A 21282-nucleotide genomic window follows, 5' to 3' on the forward strand; every position below is an offset into this window, starting at 1 on the left:
AGTGCTCTGAGCTCTGTTCAAACCTTTGTTCAAAACTTGAACTGAATTGATTTGAAAGCTTTTGAGTGCAACAGAGTTTAGTTTTCTTCATTTGTCAGTCTTCATTTTTTGTGCCTCTTCATTTTCATGAATTAACCAGGACTCAGGGAAAAAAATGTAAATATTAGAAGAGATACTGCTCTCACAATATTTCTTAATCAAAGAGAAATAGAAAATAACTAACAGGTTAAGACTGAACAAATTAAAATTATTTACTTAGAAATAAACCTACTTAGAATGAATCTGAAAGTGTAGGCTAGATAAGAGATAATTAGGGCCAGCTGAGTTAGTAAGTGGCCAATCACTGGGGTAGCTGCTAACGAGGTGATTAAGGGTGTATAAAGCCTGGCGTGGCAGAGCAGTTAAGGAGACCACTCAAAGGGAGGGCGAACCACTCAAAGGGAGGGAGACGACTCGAAGGAAGGAAGGAAGGAAGGAAGGAAAGAAAGAAAGAAAGAAGAGAGCGAGAGAGAGAGAACACCACTCAAAGGGAGGGAGACAGACCACTCGAAGGAAGGAAGTAAGAGAGAGAACTACTCAAAGGGAGGGAGACCACTCGAAGGAAGGGAGACCACTCAAAGGAGGAGCTAGAGGAAAGCGAGAAAGTTAGGGCACTGCAAAGAGGAGCTCGTAGAGCACTCAAAGGAGGAGCTTGGAGTTAGAGCAGCACCCAAAGAGAGGCCAGGTCATTGGCACGAACCTGGGAGGCGATGGAGAAGAGAGACCAGGAAGAGAGGTCTGTCTATCCGTGGTGTGAAAGTGAAGCCAGAACTCCTGCAACTCATTTTTATCATTCACTACAACATACCGTGAGTTTAATATCACTGAAACAGACATTGTGTCATATGATTTTGTGCTGGCATAATTCTCACCATGAAATGTCACTTACAAAAGGACCGTGCAGGCTCTGCTATATAGACAGATGTATAGGGACATATGAATATTTCAAAAATCTGTAGTCAAGAGAGGCACTGGCAACCAGTCATCTAGTTATTGAATTGGCTTTGTCAATAAGGATGCGGGGAAGAGGAAAGGATAATTAGAGTTCTTTCATAGCTTTCCCTCTGCAACTTGTAAATTGGTTCCTATAATAGATAGCTTGGAAAAACTCATGAATGCATGTAAAAAGGGAAGAATCGTGTGACTGTCCTTTCTGTCCTTTAGGTTCATCCCTAGTGCAGACAGAAGAAAATAAATTCTGATCATGATACTATTATGCTGTTCTAATGGTATTAATAGTAGGAGTGTCATTTAGGCTTGAATCAGCATTTAGCTACCCTAGATCAAATATTAGTGGTCTTACCCATTAGTCTGACAATTTGAATTACAAAAAAAATGTTGAAATTATGATAGCTATGGAGTTGAACCTGTGGAGAAAAATGGGAAAAAAGGTCATTTATATGGGTAACTATTCAAAGCAGGTCCCAAAGTCAGTAGCTGAACTGCCACGCTGGCACGATGTTTTTCCATCACTAAGTCTCAAAGGTATAAAATTTAGTTTGTTTTAAGAAGAGCTGCACAAGAAGTAAGGAACTGACTTGTGAAAATGCTGACAAATTTGAAATCATTTGCTGAGTCATATAAATTTGTCCCTGTTTTTATTGGCTTTCTGCCACATATAGACACTCACATAAATATTTTGAATAGTTGCTCCTCCTGCAGTCCCCCCTCCTCCCATATTCATGTGTGAATAAGGAAATTTGCATACCAATATGGTTATTTTTCCACTAAAGCTTTTAGAGTTTTGGTCATGCCATAAGGAAAGAGGAGCAACAGCATATGACTTAAATGACAAACTGCACACTGTACGCCATGTATAATAAGTGAGTTGTGAAAGACAAAGTCTAAGTTCATGGACATTTCACAGACAGAAATATGTTGCATAACGCACTTAGCATTTAATTTCAATTAACTAGGAAAAGAGCAAAAATCAAAATCTGTTCACAGACAATTTGCAAGAGGAAAAGGGGCTAAATAAAATTATTTCCCACAAATGTACCACCTTATTTTAGCTTCCTGCAAACATAGTTCAGGTGGAATTTTAAACAAAACTCTGCCTTTATAAGTGTTATCTAACTGAAATCTTATGCCAAAAACTGTAATTTTACTTGCACTGGTATAATACAGTAATCTCAATAGTTAATTTTACTATTTCTATGTGAGCAGAGGGCATACGTGCTCATTGAATCAGGCCATAAAAGCATCCTTATGTAGTTAGGCATGAATATGAAAAAACTGTATTTTTTCCAAATGTTACTAACATTAAATCTGCCAGAATCAAGATATGATTTTGGCTTTAATTATGAAACACTAAGCCAGCAAATATACAAGGCTTCCCTGTGATCTACAGTTTGGAAATAAGGAAGATATGTTCAGAAAGTGGGACTTTGTGTCAGATTCAAGATTGTTGTACCTGAGGGTTCTTGCTGCACAGAGTGATCTAAAGTGGTTAAATTAGAAAAAACTAATATTGCTAATGACTCACGTTTTAAAGCTATAAAGGACGATTGACTGATTATCCTATTTCACCAAAGAACTTGCTTCTCAAGCCTTAATGAATTTTAAAAGTGTACTTTAGAAAGACACTTGCTTGCAGTTCAGGAACTTAAAGAAAAAGGTAGTCATTCTTGTAGTGGTTAAATGTAAATTTTTGGAAGAGATACTAACAGTTGTTCTAGATAGGTTTCACACAACACTTTTATACTAATCCGTATTCCATAGACAGCATGACATATTTCAGTCAATGATTTTCTCAGCTGACCTCTGTGGGTTTACTTTAGCTACAGTTCATATCCAACTATCCTTGTGAGTTTTCTAGGGAGTAAAAATACCAGAAATGCTCCTAGATCTGCAGCTTAGTGCTTCAATTTTATATGCAATTGTAGTTTATCTACCTAAAAATAAAACAGCCCTTTTGGACAAGGGAAAAAAATAGCAGGTACTTGATGCACTGTTACAAGAATTTCTACGTGAAATCACTGAGAGATTTGTTCTTGGAAAACAAACTTGATGAATTATGAAAGAATCTGTAACCAACACCCACTTGAGAGCTGACATCTTTTAGCCTGAGTTCCCGAGGCCTCTACTCCTCCAATGTAAATCTGATTTTCTTGGCTCTGCACAGGAATCCATAACAGACGATGACTCCCTAAGCTGGGGCACCAGTCCAAACTCATCAGCCAGTTAAAAGCTGATGAAGATCCACAGTATTACTGACTGTAAGGCAGTACATTATTGGTATATCTTGTATTGTGCAATTTCATGATCCATACAAAGTTATAACCAATATTTGGAAAATTCAACCTAGTAGTCAGGCTTAGGAGTCTTGCTAGTGAAGCTTCTTACTAACTTGTCAGTAATCCACCTGAAATACCATCCAGAATTTCATCAGTATTCATAATACCTCGGCCTCAAATCTTTATAATTTCAACAATACCTTAGACTCTAATCTGGTTGTGAAATCTATCTGCTTCCATAAGTGGTAAATACAGATGGGGAGAGTGAAAATCAGTTTAGTGTGTTTAAGTTCATAGCTCTCAGATCTGAATGTCTCCACAAAAAGCTCTTCCTGAATTAAAATCCATGTCCAGTCTATGTGGACAGGTCTTCCATCTGTGATCAACTGATAAAATAAGTAGCCAAAATTAATATCCATAGTATTTGGCAGGTGTTCTGAATTAATTTGTGAGCATCTGCACTCTCCAGATATCTGCCCTTGCTGCGTGCTCCACATGACATTGTACCCACTTCTTGTCCCACACTCAGACAGGTCAACATTTAGCTCTACACAGTTGAGCGTAGCTGGCACTCTGTAACTCATACCTCTACCTGTTCTGTCAGTGTGACACATGTTCTGCCAAAATATTTTGTTCAGAAAATGTCATCATGAAATGTTTTGACACTATCCTTTTTTAAAAAAGTCTTCCCTTTCTTCACTTGAAATTATTTGCTGAATTCTACTTCAATCAGTGAATAAATTCGGCCATGTCCAAAAGAAATCATATTTTTGACAAATTAATTGTTCGCAGAAAAATAGTTTTAAATATTCTGTAGAGATGCACCTGCACACTCAGATGTGCTAGTACAATTATATTTGTAGGTGTTTTCCATGGCAGGCTGCCAGTTTCTGTGTTAAATCACTCATGTCCTTACCTCAGGAAAGATTCAGTAACAGCTGAGAACCTTAAAAGAATATTGAACAATGCAAGTTTCTTTAATGGTTCAGTAGAAGATTATTTGGAGCAACTCCGTAATTCTGATACTCTGTAAAATTCAAAGTATTCAAAAGGCCCTTCGGGATGCATAATATAAGAACTGTGTGCTATATAATACAGAAACATAGAAATGGTTGGCATAACTTCTAAAAGTTTTTCGTTAGGTTTTTTTTGTTTGGGGCTTTTTTTTTTTACTGCCTTGTGTGCTGAAGTGTGTTTCTCTTCTTTAAAAAAAAACACAAAGCAAATAAAAAACCCACATATGGAGATATATATATATATATATACACACACACACACACGAAAAATTCTGAGGTGGACGATGCTACCAGTAAGGTCCAAATACCACAGAAGTCAGTGTAAAGACTTACTGACTCCAGTAGGGTTATGGAGCAGGTTTTCTTTATATATGACCAGCAAGCAATAAGTCCATCCACCCAGACCACTGGCCAAACTGTAATAACGGGCAAGTTTATTTCTTTTCATGGAAGAGATGTTTTAGTATTTAACATTCATACTTTAAAAGCTTTGTTTGTTGCACACATACACCAAAACTCTTTAACAGTGAGACATAAGCATAATCCAATTGCCAAACTGAATACCCAACTGAAAATAGTGTTAGAAAGACATGGTCCTGTCTTATGCTTACAGTGCTAGAATATACAAATTATTAAATTAAAATTCTACTTATTATCTACTGATGCCTAAAGTAAAACTGCTTCTCTTTCCCTTTCTGTAAATACTAGCAAAGTGCTTGTTTATATCTGTACCTGAAAACATCAGAAGAATAACAAACACATAACAGTAAATTTACAATAGATCTATATCAAGCTGATCAGATCAACTGCTGTTGATCCTGTATAAGGAAAAATGTTTGATGCAAACAGTGTTACAAACTAATTAAATCTGCACATCAGATGCAATATATTTCACATTCCTTACTAAAACTCTGTCATTAAAAAAAAAAAACATATGAAATGAGTCTGCTTATTTAAAAACAAAAATCAGCAAGAACTAGTTTTAATTATTTAAAAAACTGCTCTGCTGTTCTTTCTTCCACCCTAGACAAAATATAGAATGTACATGTTATTCAATGTGTGCCTTTGAAGCTGTATTTTGTAAACTCCCTGTATGATTTCATAGGTGCCCAACACCTGGCTGTGATGGCTCTGGCCACGTGACGGGGAACTATGCATCCCACAGAAGGTAAAAAACATCCCATCACAGGGGGCAACGTGGGGTTGTCAGCAAACAGCAGCAGAAAGATGTGGCTTTTATTCTGTGTGCTTCTTTCAGCTTATCTGGTTGTCCTCGTGCCAGGAAAGGAGGTATCAAAGTGACTCCTACCAAGGAAGAAAAAGAAGACCCTGAACTTAAGTGAGTACAAAAACAGAGGTCTACCACCAGTGAAGGGAGAAAAAAGCCTGTAAGAGCTCAAGACATGAGGGATCATAGGAGATGCCCCAATTAATATTAACCACATGAGCATATGGCCTTGGAGCTGAACCAAATGTTTCTGCTTCTAGCGAAGCTGGTGGAGTCCATCACCTTGGAGCTTGAACAGTGAGAAAGGATTGCTATATCTGCTTGCATTAGTCCAATTATTTTAAGAAGTGCTATGAAAGTGCCACTTGGTTGGAAAATTTGGCAAATTGAAGGAAAACAAATCATTTCTGCCTGTACTGAAATATTAACATGTCAGCTAATTAAATAAGAGTGACCTTAAAAATATGTCCCAGAGAACTTAACTATATGTCTCATGTCTTTTCTCTAAAAATAAATTAAAATTTCACTTAAAGTGAAAACTGGAAACTCAGTTAAAATTTATTCCTGACTTGAACACACATTCCAATAAAATCAGTAAATGATAAATGCCTAAATATAGATACGAAGATTTAGTTGCACACAATGTTGTTCTTAATGCTTGCTAATGATGTATGAGAGGCTGTGTAACACTGGCAAAGCAGCTCAAAAATATTGCAAACCTTTCATTGCTAGTATTTGCATGATACAATTTTTTCAGTTACGTGAACCCACCCTCTGCTTCATGCCAGAAACCTAGATAGAGAGTGTTGACTTTCCATGCACTTGTCGAAGCATGAGTTATTGCCTGCGATAGAATTTTAATTTTCTTTTCTGGTAAAATACTATCTAAATTAATGGTTTAGTTTCTTATGCTGTATTACTATATTTTAAATTGCCTTATCTTAAGATCAGCTGAACCCCCTTAACTTAGTTTGACATGCATTCGGTATGCCTCTGGGGACCAAGTCTTAACCCATTAAAACAAAGTGGCAACAGGCAGCTGGAATTATTTTCTCAGACTTCCTTGAGTTTGTCTTTGCCTGCTCTCTCCAGTGAAAACGAGAGTTCTTTTGCTGTGTTTCTGTAGATGTCCAGTGATAGGCTGTGATGGCCAAGGTCACATATCAGGTAAATACACTTCTCATCGCACTGCTTCTGGTTGTCCTTTGGCTGCCAAGAGACAGAAGGAAAGTCCTGTCAATGGGTCTTCACTATCCTGGAAACTGAACAAACAAGAGCTGCCACACTGTCCTTTGCCAGGCTGCAACGGGCTGGGTCATGTTAATAATGTTTTTGTCACCCACAGAAGGTATAACTTTGTGTTTTCTCTTTTTATTTTTCCTTAACATTCCACTGTTGAATTGGCAACATATGAAGTTACAGTCTGAACAAATTGTGCTGAAGTCTTTTGAGTAACAATACAGTTTATATTGCAGCTGAAGTAATATGGATCAGAATAACTTTCAGAGAGTTGAGATCACATTTAATAGAGTTTTCCTAGGCAAATATGGAGCTGTATCTGTATGTATTTCATGGAAAATGCAAATAATTGAAATGTCACGAGAAAAGATATAGCAAGAGCAATGGCTGCTTTAATTTCTTCTTTCTACAAATGGAAAAGCTGTTATCATAAATTTCATGTTTAAATAGCTACAATCACACAACAACGTAAGTGTAGAGCTCATATGGATTGCACAAGTTTGGAGTTATAACAACTTTACAAAGCAGAATTCACATATATAAACAGTAACAACAAACACTACAGTTTTATGTATCACTGTGAAAAAAACTAGTATAATATGACCATGTTCAACCACTATTACTCAAAAAATCTGTCTACAGAATCTGAATTAATATCTAACAAGATCTGGTCTTCTGTCTATAATAGGAATTAAGTCTACATCCTGTACCTTTCTTTTTAACACACCAAATCAACCTCTCAAATACAAGAATGTCCAAGTTGACTTGAACGAATTCAGTCAGAGTCCAGCGTTATCCTAACTTTATGATCTACATCCCATATTAAAGTCTTAATATTAGGACATCATCGTAAATTGGGGCTAGTTAAGCAAATAACATAAATAGTATGTTAGCTGGTTACAACTCCTACTACAGATGATTTCTGCCCTACATAAGACTGGATCACACTCATAATCATGTTTGTTAAAATGAGGTAGTAAATATAGATTTGTGATACAATATCCTTTCCTGGGCGACCTGAAGTTTAACAAGTAACCCATAGTTTTGAGACATTCTCCTGGTTATTTATCTGCTCTGGGCAGAAACAGTAAGACACATTTTAGAACTGTAGAACTAGCATCTTTCCCTGTAAAGATTTTAGCTAAGCCAGTATCAGCTAGTGAAGCTAACTTTAAGCTATGAAAGCTTCCCCCCTGCCCCCGGCCATGTGGAAACACCATATCTGTTAAGATTTTAATTTTTATATGCACACAAAAATCAACCATTTTCCTTTGGAAAAAATTTTTCCTTCACTCCTTTCTTGGCTATATCTGAATGCAAATCCTTCTGCTAGTTCTTCAGTATATGGTTATTTCTTTTTTGTTATTTATAAAGATAGTATTAAGACAGTGCAATTCATCTTAGCCCTTTAGTGGGCTATAAAAATTGCCTCAGATAATTACCAGCTGATGAAACTGTAAGCTTTGGAACAGCAAAATGTAATTTAACGTGAACAGTGGTTAAAAAGCAAACAGATTATATAATGGAACCATTCAAAAAAGCTATTACAGTCTATAGGGTATATGCAGAGTTGTTATTGCATTGAATATTATGTATCAACAAAATGATACAATAGTTCTGCACGGAAATCATCCCATTAACTAATTAATTTTTTAGGATAGTGAACTTGCCATTTTAAAGGACCATATTGCCCCTCCTCTCTGGAGCACAAGCTCTCAATAAAAACAATAGAGAGTTTTTATCTATAAGTGTTGGAATTCTGTAAATGTATCTTCACATAACTTAACAGTAGCTGCCACTGCTATTCTAATTATTCTGAAATATGCTTAAGAGTTGTTTACTTATAGGTTGAGATTTCTGTGCCAAGCTGGAATATACAGTTAAATGGCTTTTTATGAGTTATGTCGTTCCCCGAAGCTATTCTATAATGGAGATACTGATGTGACCTTAGGTACAGAGGTCTGTTCAAGTGCATGATAATATTGCCTGAAAGGATTGTTGCCATTTTCAAGTGGGTGCTAATGTTGTTTTTTTCCTATCCGTTTTAGCCTGTCTGGTTGTCCTTTGAATGCACAAGCCATAAAAAAGGGCAAAATTTCGGAAGAATTAATGACTATCAAGCTCAAAGCAAGTGGTGGTAAGGAGATTTGTAAAAGATGATGACATTTATTCAGATAGAAGGGGTATGACTCCCATTTATACTTATGCCCCTTTATGCCATTCTGGCATTAATTCTCACTCCTTTCAGTTGTCTAACAATAGCAAATCTTGTATAACAAAAATCTTTGCATAACAGACTATAAAATTATTCTCATTTACATCATGATAACTCAGCATTGCAGGCATGTTCTCATCTTGTCTCAGAACGTTATTTTTTATTTGGAGATGCTTTCAATATTGTTCTTACTAGCAAATTAATAGTTACAGATCAGGAAGACTTAGCTGTTTCATTACTATGCTAAGAAAGGATAAACAATTTTTGCAGAAGTTGACCCCTCTCCTTGAATACTGCATAGTTTGGTATTTGTGCAGTACTTGGTCAATTTTGCTAACCCAAGTGTAAGGGAACAATTGCCAAATATTTATAAGGGGAAATATGTAGGCATCTCCTTTCTTGTACAGCATGCTTTAGAAAGTTGGGCATTGAGCCAGGATTCAAAGAACTTAGTCTGTATGTTTCCAACTGCTGAGCAACACGGTTGTATTTAGTTGTGCAAATGAGTTTGCTTCCATGTGCCCATTTTTTCACTGGAGCAGGGACAGCTGCTTACAGATTTCCCAAGCTGACTCCCCAGCAGACTCAGTTCAGGGGTCTAGCTTTTAAAGCAGTAAAATCACAACAATGGCAGAAACCTGTAGGCAGAACTGTTCTCAAAGTAATACTAGACAGAAAAAGGAACATGTATTGCCAGCAATAGTAGATGCTCAGTATTTCTCAGGATAACGTTTTAATTGCAGACCTGAAGTTTTTTTGTCTTTGCTGTCTAACTTCCTGACAATTTCCTATTTGCTGTTATTTAAATTTAATTATTTATCACACGTAAATAAGTCTGTGCTTCTTGAAGTTATTCTGCACAGAGATTTGCTCCCACAGAGGTTCTTGCAAGATCAGAAGCAGGTACAGATGAGCTTACTTAAGTCAGCAATTATGCAAGTGGATATGTTACCCTGGAGTGTTCCCTGCAAAAGAAGAGCTACTATTAGGTTTCTTCCAAAACAAACCAAAAAACCCAACACAAACACCATTGTAAATACTTCCTCAAGTTTTATGATAAACTTTCCTCTTTCTGTTCAGTTTTTCCTGTTTGTACCCTCCAGCTTATAGTTGCATGTTGCACTGGAAAAAACAAACAAACAAAAAACTGTGAAACACAAAGACTCAGAAAGTCTCTTCTGTTTTTCAGCTCATGTTTTACTGCTAGGAAAGAATTTTGACAGTAAAAGCAAAGTAAAAGGCAACTTAATGATTAATCATTTGATCAAAAGCTTGTTATATTCCTCTTGTTCAGTAAGAGGAATATGTTACTCATGCGTATACTTACACAAGGACAATTTAAGTCTGACGTTGGTATTTTGGTATTTTCAACTATTTGTAGGTATTGAGAGTGACGAAGAAATCAGACACTTGGATGAGGAAATAAAAGAACTGAATGAATCCAATCTAAAAATTGAAGCTGACATGATGAAACTGCAAACCCAGGTATGACATTGAGGTTAAATTTTACCTTTTCTTGTGCTATGCTTAAGCACAATAAATAAATTAAAAGCTATGTAAACACTACGTTTAAACAGTTAGTCTCCTATGCACTTGTTTTCCCATTGCTCTGTACCAACACTGTACATGGTTTTTTGTCAGTTTTTGTTTTCTTTAAATAAGCAGCACATTCCTGGATATTGTCTTAAAGATTTGGTGAATGACAAATTCAAAGCAGTTTGGAACTGATCTTGGCAAGTAGAGAAAACATATTTACCAAACACAAAGTTAATTCTCCTTTGTTGACCAAATCTGTGTTGACCAAACTGTGCAGAACTCCGTGAGTATATTACCTCTCACTAGCACACTCTGACTCTTAATGTAAGTTGACTTTGCTCTTATGGGTACCTAAGAAAATCTCCCTAGTTCAGTTCACCCATTGTCAGTTATTCAAATAGTTTGAATTTTGCCTCCAGGCAACACCTGCTAAAAATGGATGCCTTTTACTTGATTGTGTACCAGATGACAGGAGCTATAGAAAAATCATTCTCTTTCATTCTTTTGTATACTAGAGAAATTAAATTGGCTTTAAGGCACTGATAGTGGTTCTGTGGAGTGAGTTGAATATATTAATCCCTACAGAGACTCCTAGGTGCAGAAGCTGGCTTAAAATGTTAGAAAAAATGGTTTAAGAAAAAAGTTCCTAACTGAGGTCTGGGAACTGAATGTAAGCCTAAACTGATCTGAAATAAACTGAATATAACTACCCCTCTCTGGTTTTGTACCACCACACTGGAATGTAGAGGGTTGATTCATGCTGTTTTTGTAATAACCACCATGTGTATGGTCTAAATAAGGGGCAAAGTTATGCCACCTATGTAGGATCTAAATGATCTGACGTAATGCTGCAAAGGTTGTGGGGATATCCACCTGAAAGTCGATCAGGAAAGTGGCTGATCAGAGAAGTGATTGAGCAATTAAGGGAACTGGGATTGTTTAGTTTGGACAAAAGGAGACTAAGGTGAGACCTTATCTATCTCTACAATTACCTGAAAGAAGGTTGTGGTGAGGTGAGTGTTTGTCTGTTCTCCCAGGTGACTAGCAATGGGACAAGAGGAAATGGTCTCAAGTTGCACCAAAGGAGGTCTAGATAGGATATGAGGAAAAATTTCTTTAATGAAATAGTGGTTAAGCATTAGAATAGCTGCCCAGGGAAGTGGTTAAGTCATCATCCCTGGAGGTGTTCAAAAAATGTGTAGGCATGCCACTTTGGGACATGGTTTAGTAGGCATGGTGGTCTTGGGCCGACAGTTGAACTTGATGATCTTAGAAGTCTTTTTCAACTCTATTGGTTCTAGGAAATTGCACTGTAATGAAGGAGGGGGTGGTGTTTAGTGTCTCAGGACACTTGTTTCAGTTCTCTGGAGGTCACTATGCTGTTTGCACAGAGTATATGCAGTAAGATTTCTTCTCCTCAGACTCGCTCCCTGAGTGAAGGGACCAGCAAAGCCTAAACTGAAGTACAGGGAGCAACACATCCCCCAGGTGGCTTGCTCTATCTCCTTTTAATCTAACCCAGCCAGATGTTAGATCGCTGCAAGCACCCTCTAGAGGAGAAGTTGTAGCGGATTGCAGGCAGGCAAAAAGAGGTTCTTCTCCCTGGGGACACTTCTGATGTGCAAGGAAGGGAAGTAAAGTGGCTTAAGCAAGAGTCATTTGAGTAGGGTAGAGATGTATATCATAACAAGGAGAGGGTGAGCATGGATGTGACTCCGTCACTCTGCGCCTTGAGGAGCTGTGTCCAGGCACAGAGGTGGCAGCTTTTGGTTCTGCTCTGGCCCACTGCCCCGCCTGCTGCAGGACAAGGACATAGGCAGCAGGCAATCAGGTTCTGCCGTTGCTTCCTCTAGTTTTTCAGCACTGCTTTTGACATATAAGCCTTCAGAGCTGAGTATATTCCCAGAGCTCTCATGCTGAAAGGATACCATTTTGTTATCTCATATGCTTTTTCCTGCTCTTTCCAAGCGCCTCATTTTTATTCTGTTAGTCGGAAATCATCTTTGCGATGATCGTTGTGCACTCAGCCTCTCAGTTTCCTTTCCACTCTATTTTTCTCTTATTGTTCCAGCATCAGCCCTACTGCTAATCCCAGCCAGCCCCCAACTCTACCCTCTACCCAGGAGCAGGGCAGGAAAGTAGCACAACAGCTAATACCCGTGCCCTTGCTATTGTGGTCGATCAGCAGGGGTGCTGTAACAGCAGGACAGCAATGTAAACAACAGCCCCTTTTCTCTTTCCTTCCACCAGCCCTGAGGCCACACTTTCCATTACAGCCCCACACTGACCTTCCCCCTCTGAGCTCAATTTCTTCCTCTCACTCCAAGGCACCCTCCAGTGCCTCACTGTCACAAGGTTTCTCCTTGAGCCAGCAGTAAAGTCCATTGGTTCTGAACAATTATAAGCTCTTCCTTGCTCTGGACATTCTGTGAAGAAGTTATGTTTCTCCTAAAAAAAAAAAACCCAAACCCACACCTGAGTTTCTGATCCATGGTGGCACCTCTCATAATTGCGTGACTGCCATTTTGTGTTCAAAATGCATTTAACAACGCTGCCAAGAGTCTGTTTGTGTGTTTGTGCCTGCCTGTGTCTTTTAGATCACATCTATGGAGAGCAATTTGAAAACAATAGAAGAAGAGAACAAACTCATAGAGCAGAACAATGAGAGCCTGTTGAAAGAGTTAGCTGGCTTAAGCCAAGCCCTCATCTCCAGCCTCGCTGACATTCAGCTTCCACAGATGGTAAGACCACAGCCAGCAGCTTCACACCTTCTTTGAGAAAGTTTGCCAGCACTTAGAGCACTCAGGGAGCAGCAGGAGCACTGGAGCTGCATTAGCAGAGAGCTCTTTTAGTTTAATTTACTTTGCAGAGATACTGGATCCTGGAATCCGTGCGGTAGCAGGTGGAGTTGCTTCCAGACTGAGCCAGCCTGGGTGTCTCTGCACTGTGCAGGACAACCTTTCCCCTCATCCCTCTTTGTCTGAATGTCCACCCTGTAGAGAGTGAAAACTTCACACCAAGAATCCCTATTTACTCTGCTCCTAGATCAAAACTTTAGCCTGTTTCATCCAGGTGATTTTTCTGGAGCCAGCAAAGCTCTACCTTTTCAAAACCTCCACATCCTTGATATCTTAGCTGCAAACGCAGGCCAAACGCACAAAGGTATTCCGGTCTCTACAGTCACAGTCCCCTTTCCCCAATCTCAGCAGTGCTTCTGGGAGATTAGGTGAGGGTAGTTGTGGGGATGTCAGCCACAATCCCAGAGCCAAACAGGCGGCGATAAAAAAGCAGATTACACTGATGATAATATCTTCAGTTCCTTCTCCTTGCTTGGAGAGTGTGTGGCTCCCCCAGCACATGCAACTCCATTTCTGCAACACCCTCCCCCCAAATTTGGATGGCTCCCCTGTTTATGACTTCTCCCCAGTCGCTGTATCGCTTCTTTACCATGCTTTGGGACTGGGTGTTTGAGGGGTTTTTGGCTTTAGTTTCCTCTCCTGCAATTATAATCTGTTTTGTCTTCATTTAGGGGCCAATCAGCGAGCAGAATTTCGAAGCATATGTAAATACACTCACAGACATGTACAGCAATCTGGAACGGGACTATTCCCCCGAATGCAAAGCTCTGCTGGAAAGTATCAAACAGGCAGTGAAGGGCATCCATGTGTAGGATGTGAAAGCTGCTGGGCAACAGAAATTACTTAACAGCAGTAAACTCCAGATGGATCTGTTAGGAGTTCATGTACTGCTAAGGGGTGTAGGTTGCCATGCTGCATTTACAGTTGCAACATTGCACTAATTTTTTCCCAGCTGACACAAAAAGAAAGAATAAAACCACAACAGACTATTTGTATTAACAGCAATGCACTCTGTTAGTATATTGTATTTATTTCAGTACAATTCCTTTTTTTTCTTCTTTTGCACTCAGTTTTTGTAAAGTGAATGTAAAAAGTGTGTGCGACTATTTTTTATATTTTTTATTTATTTCTAATCAAAGAGTTGTTTTTTTTATCTTTTAACAGCATTTTTGCAGCCTGCCATATTTTTACAAATGTGTTTATTAATTTATTTTCCAATAGACAGAAAAGTTATACTGTAAATTAAATAACTTGCTGGGTTTGTACAGGAAGAAAAAAAAAAACTATGAAAGTAACAAATGACTGAACCATGGTTCTAGTTTTATTTTCCTCACATCCTGCTTTTTTATAATGGCTTTGTATCAGAAATGGATTTGCAGTAACATGAGATGTGATGATGCATGGAATGAGAAGATAAATGGTGCCCACTAGTGGGGAACTTGGGCTCTTAAAAGCACAGTATGCTGGAAAACAGTGTGTTAAAGAATACGTTAGCAATAATGAAATATAGCAATCAGCAAAGCACTTGACTTGGCTGTGTGATTTAGTCTATGCGAATGATTATTTAAAATGTTTCAAGAGAATTTCAGATTTATTTTACCACTGCAGGTTTTTTCAGAGTTAGCTCATGGAGGGAAATGACAATTATCTCTAAATAAGAAGAGTAATTTGATAGGACTGGTACTTTTTTAGTACGAGATTTTGAGGTTTTAACCAAATGACCAGTAACGCTATGGATTTGGATTTGAAAAACACAAACACATCCCAGGCTGAAGGCTTTGTATATGATGAATCGAACACATCTCCCCTGAAATGGCATTTAATACTGGTTTGAACACAACGGCAGCTGAGAAAGCAGCGGTCTGGAGAGGAATAATACCACTCCAGCATATCTCTGTTTGCTTTTCTCTCTGAATGAAAGGTAGCAACAACATGACTGGTTTCTCCCATCCTTCTTCACTAAGACTAGGCTGATACTGAATTTCTTACCAGTCCTTCAGTAGGGTACCAAGTGCTACAGAGCGTATAAGCAGATGGAGGTGCAGACAGACAAGCACTTGCACGGAGATTCTGGCATGCACCTCGGTATCTGGTTAGCCTGGATGTGGAACTTCTGAATCTGTCAGAAAGTAGTGGTTGCTATAACAGAGGCAATGTCTATTTCAGGGATTGTAAGTAATTAAGCATTGTTTCAAAAGTTTTTTTTATATTTATTTTTTTTAAGAAAAAGGTATAAACAACCAGCTAAACTGCCTTTTTTGTATGCACACACATGTCATGTGCATATGTGCCTCAGTGTAAATGTATACATGGATCTAGCGTGTGTTTAATTTTTCCGTGCTACAATGAAAGTGTTTATTTTTATTAGCCTCATTTATATTTAGATGGAATATGATGGCATTCACAAGCTTGACATATACAATTATATTATTACTGTTCCTGCACAAAAGTACTATTCAAAAGTGGTTCAACTCTCATGCACTGTGGTCACTGTTTTGCATTAGGTGGGGCTTGCTTTTTGTTTGAGGGTTGATTCAACTCTCCAATTTTAGTTAGACAGGGGAAAATGTATGGTCTTAGGAGCTGTCTTTATTTTTAAATCGATTTTTCAAAAAAGCTACCATATGTGCTGTCTAATATAAATAGGAGGACACCAAACAAAAAATTTGCTATTAAAGTTATTGTTCTTGCTAAAAAAAAGTGAACATTTGTTATACATGTTAAATGCATACGAAATGAGTTCACTCATTACAAAGACTAAAATTTAATTTACTAAATATTTTAACAAATTTGTTACATATTTTATTTAAGTAAAAAAATCTTTTACTGACCTATGTATTTATTATTATGATTTACTATGGTTTCAGGTTAATTTATCTGTTTGGTTGTTTGCTCAGGATGTTCTGTGAAGTATGTTTGTATTTATTTGCCTCCCTTGTACTTGATGTGTTTTGTAATGTGCACTGATTTTTTTTTTCTCTTTGCTTTTCCTTTTTTTGTGTTCAAATGCATTGATGAGCTATACTGTAAATTAGACCTTTTGTAAAGAGCGATGATGTATGCATTTTTTAATTTGGAGTAGTTTGTATACTGTTTCTTCATACAATTAATATTTCTTACATCAAAACAACAAAATTGTGTTCTGTGCTGTACATTTGGTGTATGGTAGGAAATAAAATTGATAATGAAACATTGCAGCAAGTTTGTTGGGTTTTTCAGCCTCTAGATGCCAACTTGTATTACACTTTCTTAACTGCACCTGGCACTATACAATGTGTCAGATGTTTTACTTGCTTTGTGTACAAAATGTGTCATGTCTGTAAGTAAATTTCTGGTATAAATAATTTAATTAGTGTTTTACTTTGTCAATTTGAAATAAGGAGGAGAAAAATGGAACCACTTAAGAGTTCCTTTTCACTTCTGAAGGGAAAAAAAATCAAGATAACAATCACTGCGTTATTTAATGCATTCTTTTCTTGGCAGTTGTAGACTTCATTTATACTGATAAAGTACAGGATTTGTACTGACCTTTAACAGCTGCTAAATGATGTTTAAACATAAAAGCCATTGTAAAGTTTCCAGCAATTCGGAACCACCCACAGTTCCAGTGCAAATTTCTGCTGAGATTTGCAGTGCTTAGACCTTTCACAAATAAAAATCTGCTGGTTTTAAAAAGACTATATTTCAAGTATCTAATGGATTTTCTTTTTTTCACTGCTCATTGTAGCAAAAAGATGCCAGTTTTATTTTGGCTGTATGCTAATGGTTTCAGGAACATTTCTTGTCTCAGATTTCAGCTCGCCACGGACCGACCAAGAATAATTTTCGTTAAGAAAATAGCGTGAAAAGCCCATAAGGTAGCCGATAATTATTTATTTGAATGGTTAGAGTTAGATAAACCAAAATGGACTCTGAAAGCAGAAAAACTGACAGGTCCTGCATTTAAATAGAATAGAGGTTCGATGTTTGTATCATGATGTGAATCCTGGATACTCACAATTCTTGCCGAGTTTGGAACAGTAGAGACAGCAAAGGGCTAGGATAGAGACAGACCTGTCCTGGGAAGCCCTAATCAGAGGGCTCAGAGTTTCCTTTGCTCTAGGGCTCTTATTCAAAGACAGCATGAACTGATTCTTAAGCAGTTGATAGTCACTTAAGTAATATTTCTTAATAAATATAAAATAATATTTTTTCAGAGTCCTTTTAAGTTGCTGTTTAATTTTAGCTTGACACCTTCAGGTGAACAGACACCAGTGGGATAGTCTCTTTTCACACATCACAGATGAAGTAGAAATAAGTGTCCCTTAGCAATGTGCCTCAATGTCACACAGAGAAAGATGGAGGCTAACATTTTCATTTTGTCTGACTGCCTAAATTGAATTACAGATTTAGAAGTCAGATAGGCAGCTCTCCACAGCTCACTTTTTAAAGATTTATACTAATTCTGATTATCTGCTGTTTATAAGATTGGGGCAGGGCAGTGGTATGAAGATGTTAGGCTGTACGTGCACCTAAGAAAATAATGCGGTATTCTCAAAGGTTTCTGGCAATCCCAGCATCTGTGAGCAAAGCAACATTTTTCCTAGTGGTTTTGGATAGGAAATATGATATCTACAGTTAATTGATTAAATTTTTATTATCTAAAGACTGTTCCTACATTAATCTTTAAACAACTTTCTCTGATAATGTTTTTTTTACTGTTGAAATTATGGTCTTTCTCCATTAAAAAAGAACAATGTAAATAGTTAATCCATATTCATTACTGAAATAACACACGACATGGGGGAAGAACAAAACAACAAAAAATTGTTGTGCTTCAAATAGCTTTTCAAACCATTTCCATCTTCTGAAGTCTCGGTTTTTAATAATTGTTCTTTATGAATGCCTATAGAAGGAGGGAATGTGCTTAATTCAGTAAAAACACATCAATTCTATTGATTTAATTAATTTAAATGGAATTAAAGATTTAAATATCAAAGAGAAGAAAGTGGATCAAGAACAATCAACACTTGCTGTCCTATCAACTCAGGAAGTCTATCCTGTCTCTTTAACAATTCATGACAAAGGCTTTTAAGTCTACAGTGTAGAAAAAAGATCTAAGATCTGCAATCTTATTCTTATTTACTAATTAAGCACCTCTCTTCTCCTGCTGGCTTATTGTATCTATCTAATTATGTCATGGCTTCTCCTCTCAGTGTGCCTTCATCCTACTTATATTGTTTGGTTTTTTTCTAGTAAGTCACTGCATTTCTTGATAGGAATTTGTTATCATGCAATGATACAGAGTTATGACAGAAGCCATCTCCTTAATTTCCTCCTGTGTTCCTTCAGTGCTATACATTCCACCTGTCTTGGCATTTCTGCTATGCTTAAAGTTTCTTTATGATTTATTCAGCTGTATAACTTGGGCACTGCTAGGAGATTTGCACCAGACAAATTCTTTTGTTCATCTCACTCAGAATACTGTGGGATGATAAAGCTCCATTCAGCTTTTGTGTAATGTAGGACAGTGACCTAGTTTCAGTACCTTTCAATATCTCATTCTGGCGTGGTTTTCTTCTGTCTCTTTTGCTCTAGTAAGTCTTAGACAGCCAAGCTTACACATAATTTCATCAAGGATTAGGATGATTTCCTCTCTGACTTGATGTTACAAATTACTTCAACTGTATTTCATTCTTAACGAATTTTCCAAGGGACATTGTCCAAGTAAATGTCAGGACTTATCAGCTATGTGATAACAACTGCTATTTAGGTTGTTGCTGTCTACTCCTAAAACTGCTACTGCACAATATTTTTCCAAACCAGCTTTTGATGTCCAGCTTCACATCTTTTGAAGGGGCCTAATTTTTAGAAGCCAAATGCATGGCTAGTTTTGCAAAGCAGAGACTTTACAAAGTTCCCTTCTCTGGCCAATCTGTATGACTAGTTACTAAGTTTTCATATAATTATTTCTTAGAATTGTTATATATATCTCTTTAACACCTATTTGCATATACAGTGCACTGCAAAATTGTACCCATCCCAGGCATTGAAGGATGAACGATCATTTATGTTTCCCAAGGCTTGATTCTGATCCTTACCAAACTCCTCTTTCTCTGTCTGTGCACACCATTTTAAGGTTCTGATAGAAAATAAAACAAGAATTAAAACCTAAAGGAACAAATCCCATTCTTTATTTTAACTGAAGATATCATTTGTCTAAACAGTCCCCTGTCCCTTCTGCTAAAACTGGAGCAGGAGCTTAAAGTATCTGGCTTGCAATCTTGTTTAATTACAGTAATATATAGCATTTCATGTGCAACCCCTGTTTACTTCTGACACACTAAGCAAAATTTGGATTAGAAGCCAGGTTCTATGCTGATTTCAAATATATTTAGATGAAATTAATTTGATCTTTCAGAAGCAGGATCTTAGGAGGGAATTGCCTAGAACTGGGAGATAAAGTCAGTTTCTTTAATCCTGATGTCTAGTCAAAAAGATTTTAGAGAAGGAGCGAAGGTTTTTAAAAGCTCATAAAAACCTATGAAGAAAATCTGTGTAAATCAAATGCCTTCAGGGAAAAATGCAGTACCATCTTTTTGAACGGAAGAGCTGAGCTCTTTGCACAGATGCCGATGGTAGAGGCACCACACATGGAGCATTAATGCTGAAGTCTGTGAGAGGATGTCTTGTGTTTCTCAGCTGACAGGAGACAAAAAGGGCACCTCAGGAAACTCAGCTTTAGACCCTACTCAACCTTTTAGCTAACTCTGGCCAAGATGCTTGATTTTAGTTGTTTTTTTTTTTTTTTTTTCACATGTGAAACAAGACTGAAGTGCACTTGGAATGAGCAATATCAGTCTTATGTAGGAGCAAGCATGCATACACAGTGAGGGAGAAAGAGCTAAAGCACATGCATAAGAGCATATAGCAGCTCTTATATGACTGGTAATATACTATCAACTTCACAATCATAATTGCTCTGCTTTATGAGAGTTATGTCAATACCTCACTATATTTTAAATGCCTTGAAGGCAGTCATTATAATTCTGATGCATTCATTCCATCCCCTGCGTTTTAGAGTCACTATATGGTACCATCTAAGACACTCAGATCTGCTGCCTCTGGTTTAGTTCCCCTGCCTGTCAGAACTGGCTCCACTCTATATGCCACACATTCAAAAGAAATCTCAACAATCCCTATTTCAAACACTATCAGCTCTCACACACAGCCCATCATGTAGGTTTAGCTCTTTTCCCCCTCCTCCTAAGGCATTATAACAGTCCTCATTTTATTCCTATGCTTGTTTCACTTGAAGACATATTCCAGTTAGTGCTGCTGGTCAGTCTGAAACTAAATTTCAAAATGCAGAAGCTAAATTTCAAAACAGCAGAAACAAAGGCTATAAAAGCCTAATGGAGCTCCTACAGATTTTGTGAAAAATCACCTGATTACTATAAGAGAAAAATTATGATTAAGAGGGAGGAGAAGGGAGGCTCAGCTGTTTACAGATTCTGTTTGGCAAGGGTGGCTCCTGATCAGCACGATGTACAACTTGTAGTAGCAGCAAGAGTTAATGCAAGGTTGGTCAGAGAACTGCACTCTTGTGCCTGGTGTGCAGTCAAAGGATGTAAACAGTACAAGTCTTATGAATGACTATAAATATTTGAGCAAGAAAGCAGATAAGCAAGCAGTGACTGTAGCTCCTGTGTTTACAGTGACAGCGTCAGGGCCAAGGGCACAGGGCAGAAATCCACAGGAGTCTGCTGGGTGCCAGGCTACATAAGCTCCTCCCAGTGCAGAACTGGTCCATTTTCAAAATGCAGGTCTTTTCCTGTTTTGCCAAACTAAATACCCTCTCCAGCTTGCTATGGTATTGAGTAATGTTACTAATCCTGCTAATAACCCTACCAACGCTTGCTACCTCTGAGCTCTG

At 37.7% G+C, this 21282-nt stretch overlaps 1 protein-coding gene across 11 annotated transcripts in view; it reads left to right on the plus strand.

The window, feature by feature from the left end:
- Positions 1–16954, plus strand: part of ST18 (ST18 C2H2C-type zinc finger transcription factor) — a 174640-nt gene extending 157686 nt beyond the window's left edge. For all 11 annotated transcript variants that reach the window (XM_009567203.2, XM_054060186.1, XM_054060193.1 and 8 more), the window contains 7 exons: positions 5397–5459; positions 5550–5630; positions 6646–6867; positions 8807–8895; positions 10355–10458; positions 13107–13250; positions 14039–16954. In XM_009567203.2, coding sequence (XP_009565498.2) covers positions 5397–5459; positions 5550–5630; positions 6646–6867; positions 8807–8895; positions 10355–10458; positions 13107–13250; positions 14039–14179 — 844 coding nt within the window. In that variant the 3' untranslated portion in view covers positions 14180–16954. The remainder of the gene's footprint in view (positions 1–5396; positions 5460–5549; positions 5631–6645; positions 6868–8806; positions 8896–10354; positions 10459–13106; positions 13251–14038) is intronic.
- Positions 16955–21282: the final 4328 nt, after the last annotated feature.

This window comes from Cuculus canorus, chromosome 2 (genome assembly GCF_017976375.1).
Source record: "Cuculus canorus isolate bCucCan1 chromosome 2, bCucCan1.pri, whole genome shotgun sequence".
NCBI lineage: Eukaryota > Metazoa > Chordata > Aves > Cuculiformes > Cuculidae > Cuculus > Cuculus canorus.